The 7,910-nt window shown below is 62.4% G+C and overlaps 1 protein-coding gene across 1 annotated transcript in view; it reads right to left on the reverse strand.

Annotated features, from left to right (window-relative positions):
• The window catches only part of MYH14 (myosin heavy chain 14), a 36,259-nt gene that overhangs the window by 15,130 nt on the left and 13,219 nt on the right, over window positions 1–7,910 (reverse strand). Inside the window, exons 13-24 of the mRNA XM_027860900.1 lie at window positions 7,317–7,490; window positions 7,041–7,214; window positions 6,590–6,704; window positions 5,518–5,708; window positions 4,445–4,566; window positions 3,870–3,939; window positions 3,532–3,692; window positions 3,047–3,155; window positions 1,844–1,975; window positions 968–1,174; window positions 447–584; window positions 28–267 (exon numbers count right to left, since the gene is read on the reverse strand). Of these exons, the coding sequence (XP_027716701.1) occupies window positions 28–267; window positions 447–584; window positions 968–1,174; window positions 1,844–1,975; window positions 3,047–3,155; window positions 3,532–3,692; window positions 3,870–3,939; window positions 4,445–4,566; window positions 5,518–5,708; window positions 6,590–6,704; window positions 7,041–7,214; window positions 7,317–7,490 (1,833 nt within the window). The remainder of the gene's footprint in view (window positions 1–27; window positions 268–446; window positions 585–967; window positions 1,175–1,843; window positions 1,976–3,046; window positions 3,156–3,531; window positions 3,693–3,869; window positions 3,940–4,444; window positions 4,567–5,517; window positions 5,709–6,589; window positions 6,705–7,040; window positions 7,215–7,316; window positions 7,491–7,910) is intronic.

Below are 7,910 nucleotides of genomic sequence, written 5' to 3' on the forward strand. Positions count from 1 at the left end.
GTGGCAGAGCTGGGGGGCACAGAACACGGTGTGGCAGAGCTGGGGGGGCTCAGGGCACAGAACACGGCGTGGCAGAGCTGGGGGGGCACAGGACACGGTGTGGCGGAGGGAGGCACATTCATGGAGGCTGGGGCGCATCTCACCCTCCATGTCTGCCATCATGGCCTCGTATCTGTGCCGGAGTTTGCTAAGGCTCTTCACCTTTTCCTCCTCCTCAGCCGCCTGGGAGGAGAACTCTGCCAGGCGCTCCTCCAGTAGCCGCCGCTCCTGGGGACGCAGCGGGGAAGCATGTGTCAGTGGGGCTCCCCCGCCCATCCTGGGCCTCCAGTGATGGGGAGCTCACTACCGCCTCCCAGCCGGTCGGCAGCAGCAGCCGCGGCTTCCTGAGCTCGGCCCGTTCTAAGCCCCCGATCTCACAGAGGAGTGAGCCGAGGCACGCGGCCCACCTTGCCCAGCTTGGCGTTCTGGTCCTCCAGGAGCAGCAGATCCTCCTCCGTCTTCTTCAGCCGGGCCTCGGTGGTCACCTTCTCCAGCTGCAGCTTCTGCCGGGCCCCCTCCTCTGCCTCGAGGTGCTGCTCCAGCTCCTGCGGGGTGGCGGGGAGTGGGGGAGGGGGGTCACCGCGGGCACAGGCCCGCCTGCCGCCCCCCTCTCTGGCGTCCCCGCCATGGGAGGCCGACCTCCGCCTCGTGGGTGGACCAGCTCCCACGCCAGGGCTCTGGGCACAGCAGGGCCCAATCTGGGCTGAGCCCAGTTCCACACGGGCCGTACTCATCCCTTACAGGGTGGACTGGTCCTCCCATACCACATGGGCCATGCCCATCAGGGAGAGGGACTGAAGGGGGCTCCCAGGTGAGGGAATGCCCTCCGCCAGCACAGGTAGGGACCTCCTCCCAGGGCGGTAGTGACCTCGTGACCGGCAGGGTCACACACAGAGCTGGTCTCAGAGGCAGGACTGAGGTCAGTCACCTGCACGTGCTGCTGCAGCCGCTTCTTGTCCGTCTCCAGCTGCACGCTGCGCTCCTCCTCCTCGCCCACCCGGGCCTCCAGCATGCCCACCACCGTCTCCAGCTCCTGCTTCCGGGCCGCCAGGCGGCCGCGGGTCTCCTCAGCCTCGGCACACAGCTCGGCCTCTGCCCGCAGCTGTTCCGAGAGCCGGGCTCTCTCCTCCTCCAGCTGAATGAGGGCCAGGGGAGCAGAGGTCAAGGAGGTGGCAGGCCCACAGCCCCAGATGCACTGCCTCTGATCCTGGCATTCGAGGCTCTCAACAAGGGAGTCCCGGCTCCTCGGGCCTCGTTGCCCACCCCTTCCTACACACATGCTGGGTTCCTGACCCTGAGCCTGAGCCTGACATGCCGTTGCCTGTGTCTGGCTCTGCCCACGCGGTCCCCCTGCTTTAGAAACTCTCCTCTGAAGCCTTCCCTGGCGATCCCTCCTCCCCAGCCCTTTGGTTCTCCCGTTCTCCACTGCTGAATCCTCCCCAGGCTTGTGTACACGCAGGGTCACACACACCCTGGACACGCTGCCACACGTGCATGGTCACACCCTGACAACCCCACTCTGCTCTAGAACCTCCCATGGCTCCCTATGGCCTGCAAGGTCTCCAGTCTTCTCTTGACGGCTGTCTGTCTTTGTCCATTGATTCCCACCCAAAAACCTCTGGGCTGTTCTCTCTTCATCTGCCAGATGGGGCGTTTCCTGGGTCATCCGTCTGCTGTGGTCCTACCATTCTAGACCAGCCTGAGGGGCGCAGGCAGCATCCTTCTATGGATGGAGAGGTCACTACCTACACTGGTCACTGGGCTGGTGAGGGGAAGGGGGCCCGGGCCCATCCCTGGGCCTCACCTGGAGCACTCGGCCTTGCAGCTGGTCCAGCTCACGGGCACTCTGCTGCTGCAGCTCCTGCACTTTCTGGAGCTCCTGGGCCCGTGCCTGGAGGACCTCATCTTGGCGGGTCACCTGAAGAAGAGGCTTCACCTGGAGAGGGAGAGGAAGGGAAGGTCAGAGGAGCTAGGGGAGAGCGGAGAGGAGGGCCAGGTGGCCAGGGTCTGAGAGCCCACACTCCCCACATAGCAATGCTTTGGAGAGGGAAAAATAAAGGGCTGGGGGGGGCGGAGTTAAAGGACACCTCCCCTGCCCACTCTGGGAGGGCTTGTGCCATCTGGGCATGGCCCTTCCTATCTCTGGGCCTCAGTTTCCTCATCTGTAAAATGATGATGAGAGGGGGAGGGACTCTAAGGGCCCTTCCAGGTTTACGTCCAGAAATCCCAAACTCTTGTCAACTGACTAACAAGCATTAATGAAGCACCAGGCACTGGGCTAAGCTAGTCCTGCCCTGCAGGGGCTTATGCTCTAATGGGGCCAACAACACATGGGCAGAACTGGGCGCATGCACGATATATACAGAAAAGACACAAGGTCACCTCAGGGGGAGGGCAGCTCCCTCGGCTGGCTGGGGGCCAGGGGGCAGAGGGCAGGAGGGACAGAGGCTTGAGGTCACCTCAGGGGGAGGGCAGCTCCCTCGGCTGGTCAGGTGGTCAGGGGGCAGAGGGCAGGAGAAACAGAGACTCGAGGTCACCTCAGGGGCAGGGCAGCTCCCTCGGCTGGCTGGGGGCCAGGGGGCGGAGGGCAGGAGGGACAGAGGCTTGAGGTCACCTCAGGGGGAGGGCAGCTCCCTCGGCTGGTCAGGGGGCAGGGGGGACGGTGGCGAGCACCCTCTGCCAGCTAAGAATGGAGATGAGAAGGCAGCCTGGGAAGGGCTGTACTCACACCTGGAGGGTGTGACACATTCCAAATCTCTGTCTGCCCAAAGTCTAGCTGTGCCACCCACAAGCACTAGAAGCTCCTTCTCCCCATAGACAAAGCAGTCAGTGATTGGGGCTGGACTTGGGGAGAGACAGAGGAACAGTGGAGAGAGCTGAGCTCACATCCCACCTTTATTGCTTGCTACCTGCCAGGCCTCAGTTTCCTCCTCTGTGAAATGGGTCTGATTTCTAGGGCCCCCCCCCCCAGCTCCCCATGAGGTGGCAGGATGGGACAGTCCCTCACCTTGGTAAAGAGGCGCCACCACTGCCAATGGCGGAGCTTGAGGTAGGCGGCACAGTTCCTCTGCATCACACGCAGGGCACTCTGCTGCTGCTGGCGTCTGTGGAAAGCCCTGTGGGCCAGGAAGAGCGGGCTCAGCCCAGCTGCCCGCAGAGGCCCCAGGAGGGCATCCGGGGGCAGGGGAGGGCATACAGGGGCAGGGGAGGGCACTTCATCTAATACCCTCCTTGGAAACAAGACGGAAGTTACTCTAGACCAGATAAGGTGGTGAGCTCCCCGTTTGTTACCTGCTGTCATTGGGTAGCCTCAAGCCCAAGGCTCCTGGACCCCTCATCATACAGCAGTGGCCTCCATCCTTCCCCTCTCCCCTGGGGCCCTGGCTTGGAAATAGGGGAGGCCCCTCGGGGGTCAGCTGCCTGTGGGGAGCCCTTCAAGGGCAGAAAAGGGCTCGGGCCAGGGCATCCCTAGCAAGCCAGCCTCCCGCCCACCTTCGGGCTAAGTATCCTCGGGCGGCCGCCTGGAAGGACACGATGATGTCTGTGATCTTGAGGTCTCGCTCTTCCTCCAACTGGGCCAGGACGCCGGCCCGGAAAAAGATTTTGCTTTGGCCAACACGGTACAGGTTGGGGTCGAGCTCCAGGGCCTGGATCTGGGGTGGGGAGCATGAGGCGAGTCAGTTGGAGGGGGGTGGGGTGAAGGGTGAGGAGCCTTGCCCCGCCCTCCAGGCCCAGCCCCAGCCCCACCCCTCCACACTCAGCCCCACCCCCCAGTCCAGCCCCTCTAGGTCCCCAACTCTGTCCCTCCAGGACCCGCCCCAGCCCCTTACCATTTTCTCACAGGCCTGTTTCCCATCCATGAAGCCCTTGGGGATGGCACTGGGAGTCAGGATCTCATACCTGCCAGGTGAGCGGAGGGGCAGGGAAGGACAGTGAGGTGGACGAGAAGGAGAGAGGGCCGGGCGCCTGGGCGCCCCCCCCAACTCCCCCTTCCCACAGCTAAGGACCGACTCCTTCTGGCCCAGTCATCAGCCATCCAACACACTCACCCCGCGTAGGCCCTCCCCCTGTCGGAGCCATAATTAGGAAGCTTTGAGCCCAGAGCAAGGACTTGGGGTCTTGGGCAGAAGGGCCGGGGGAGGAAGCCTAGCTGGCAACTTCCTATCTAGACAACTCTGTCGTTCAATGTGTGGCTGGACTGTGATTCCCCACCTGGTTGTATCTCCCAAAGGTGACGACTCCCAGAGGGGAGCCGCAGAAAGGCTGCCAGTCGAGGGCCAAGGGCACTAGAACAGCTTCCCAGGGAGGGACAGGCCTGGATGTGCCCTTACCCCACCCTGTGGCACCTGAAGGTGGCTGGATCACCTCCCCTCCGGCCCCAGCCCCGCCCTGGCCCACTGTTCACCTCTGCCGGAATTCCTGAAACAGGATTCGGTTGGGGAAACCCTGGCGACAGATGCGGATTCCCTCCAGGACCCCATTACAGCGCAGCTGGTCCAGCACCAGCCGGGGCTCCAGCTTCCCTGCCTGGGAGAGGAGAGGAATTCAGGCTAGAGCAGGGGGCAGGGCTGGGGGGTGGGGCAGAGAGCCTCTGGCAAAACCAGCTGCATAACCTTGGACAGCTCCCCCCTCCTCTTCCCTTCCTTCTTTTCCTCTTCCTCCTCCTCCCCCTCCCCCCTTCCTCCTCCTTGCCCTGATCCCTGGTCAGCCTGGCCTCCCTCGGCAGTCAGGGCCCTCTGACCCTCCTTGCATAGACAGTCTAGCCCACCATGTACTTGTGCCTCATGGGTGGGCTTAGAGGCCTGCTGCATACTGTACGAGGGCCCCGTGACAGCCGAGGACGGCCCGGAGCGTGGGGGAACGGCCACGGGAAGCATGACTGGCTGGGAGGTGAGGCTGAAGCCAAGACAATCTACTCCAGTCAGAACAACGGTCATCTTACTTTTGGGTTCCAAAAATTAGCTTCACCAGCCAAAGGCTGAGGAAGTCTCGTTAGACGTCACGATGGGGTGACCTGTGTAAAGCACCTTGCTTACAGAGCTTCAAGTGCTACACAAATGCTAGCTGCATATGTCATGTGAAATGGAGGTGGGGCTCTTAGTGGACCCCAAGCTCAACAAGTTCCTGCCTCCCCAGAACATCCCTGGGACTGACAGGTTGAGGAACTGAAGGCTCGGGATAGAAATCCAACAGGAGCCGGGGCCGGGGGGAGTGGGGACTCAGAGCAGGAAGGGGTCTTCAAGACTCTCCAGTCCCAGCCTGATAGGTATGAAGGGGGAGGGGCAGGATTGGAACACAGCCTCCGACTCCAAACCTAGTGTTTGCTCCTCTACGTCTTGAGCTTGGGGGAAATGGGTCTTTACAGGTGAGTGTGGATCCCAAAGTGTGGAGTAAGCCCCTGCTCTACGCCAGGCTCTGAGAGGGAGCTGGGAGCAAGAAGCCCACGTCCAGGAGGGCGCGAGGGCCCAGGGCGCTCACCCTCTTCTCGTGGTTGGGGATGATGCAGCGTACAAAGCTGGGGTTGGTATTGCTCAGCGTGGCCATGAGCCGACTCAGGGACTCCTTGTACAGCTGACCTACTGTCCGGAACATGCCGCGGCGTGGGCGTCCGCCAGGCGTGCCCCCGTCCCCAAGGCTGCTCACCTGCTCCAGACCCACGATGCCCTCCACTACAAGGCCGGGCCAGAGAGAGACGCGAGTCAGGGAGGCCCAGGAGGGGCAGGGGTCACCCCAGGGCCAGGGCCAGGCAGGCACCCGGAGAGAGTGACTTCAGCCGCGAGATAACCCTGAGATGGGCTACTGGGAGACGGGGTGGGGGCGGGGTACTCCAGGGTCCTGGGGCAGGGGAAAGGGGGCTGTCAAGAGGAGTGGTGTTGGGGGGGGTCACTCCCAGAGATGGAGGAAGGAGGGAGGGAGAAACAGACAGGCAGAAAGACAGAGACAGAGACGGGCAGGGAAGGAGGGAGAGACAGAGAGAGAGAGAGAAGGGGGTGGGAAGAGAAATAGAGATACAGAGAGATAAACAGAAAGAGACAGACAGGAAGGGAGGGAAAGGGAGAGGGAGAGGGAGAGAGAGAGTCAGAGACAGAGACAGAGAGAGACAGAGACAGAGAGACAGGAAGGGAGGGAGAGACAGAGACACAGAGACAGAGATACACCAGAGAGACAGGGAGAGAAAGACAGAAAGAGACAGATAGGAAGAAAGGGAAAGAGAGAGGGAGAGGGAGAGAGAGAGAGGAGGGAGGGAAAGAGGAATACTTGGGGGGGGTTAGTCAGGGGTTGGCCCCATGTGGTGGAGACCATATAGTCACACACAAAGCCTTCCAGGAGCTTAGACAAAGCTCCTGCTCACATCTGGCTCCTAAGCCTCCTGTCTCAGGGCTGCCAATGGCCAGGCGCCCTCTTTTCCTAGGCTAGGGGTCTGCTTTTGGAGGGTTCTTTCGGGAGGCTTAGCCTCCCTTCAGGCCAGCATGGCAGTGTGTCCAGGACCTACAGGTTGGGGTGGGGGTCAGCAGGGGACAGTCAGAGGCATCCTCCCGGCCGTCCTCACCGTCCTTCCAGATCTCCGCTGTGAGCTTGTCCGTGCTCTGGTGCAGGAGGGCTGCCACGCTGTCATTCAGTGGGTCCATGTTTTTCATCAGCCACTCGTTGGCCTTGTAATCCACCTGGGGGGAGGAGAGGGAGGTGGGGCAGGGGGCAGGCTCCTGCCTCTCAGGCTCAGTCACAGTAGGGATGGAAGCGCTGGCCCTACTTTCTACCCCTCCCCCCAAGCCAGATAGTATAAAACGGGATGGGGGGGGGGGTCTGTCCTTAATTGGGCTCCTGGTCTCACTCCCATCCACCATCACTGGTCTCTCCTTCATTTGCAGGCAGCACACATGCCCCTCCAAGTAGACGGAGTTCGCTGGGGTCAGCCTGGCTCCCCATTGCCCTGGCATAGCACACACGTGCTTGCACGCGCACATACACATTCACGTGTGCACACACACATGTGCACGCACCTTCCCGGCATAGTGCAGCACGCTGAAGTCTGCCTGGTCGCGCAGCTGCCGGGGCCGCTGGAACTTGGGGTGGCTGCCCTGCTCTTGGGTCACCTTCTCCACAAAGGACTTATCCGTGGCCTTGGGAAACCAGCACTCCTCGTCCAGTAGGGCCAGCAGCCCCGGGGGGTTGGCCTGTGGGGGAGGCCAGGCATGGGGGTCAGCGAGTTAGGAACCCCCCCCCCAGGCCCTCCTCCCCTCCTGGCCCCCCACCCCTCCAGCAGCAGCAGCGCTCACGGGCCTCTCGATGAGGTCGATGCAGGGCTGCAGGTCGAGGCCAAAGTCCAAGAAGATCCAGGGGATGCCCTCGCGCTGGTACTCCTCCTGCTCCAGCACGAACATGGTGTGGTTGAAGAGCTGCTGCAGCTTCTCGTTGGTATAGTTGATGCACAGCTGCTCGAAGGAGTTCAGCTGCAAAGAGGGGCCTGCCAGGTGAGCTGGCGGGGCTCGATAGTGGATGGGGCTGGTGAGGGGGAGAGGCCAGACAGTGGGCGGGGCAGGCCGGGTGGGCGGGGCTAGATAGGGGATAGGGAAGGCCAGGTGGGCGGGGCTGGTTGTGTGGGCCAGACTGGATAAGAGAGACCAGACAGTGGGGGGGAGGGAGAGGCCAGACAGTGGGCGGGGCAGGCCAGGTGGGCGGGTCTGGTTGTGTGGGCGGGGCTAGATAGGGGATAGGGCAGGCCAGTTGGGTGGGGCTAGATAGTGGATGGGGCTGGTCAGGGGGAAGAGGCCAGGTAGTGGGTGGGGTTCACCAGGTGGGCGGGGCTGGATAAGAGAAGCCAGACAGTTGGGGGGGGGAAGGCCAGGCAGTGGGCGGGGCAGGTTGTATGG

This window comes from Vombatus ursinus, unplaced genomic scaffold (assembly GCF_900497805.2).
Source record: "Vombatus ursinus unplaced genomic scaffold, bare-nosed wombat genome assembly UNPS02014308.1, whole genome shotgun sequence".
Taxonomy (NCBI): Eukaryota; Metazoa; Chordata; class Mammalia; order Diprotodontia; family Vombatidae; genus Vombatus; species Vombatus ursinus.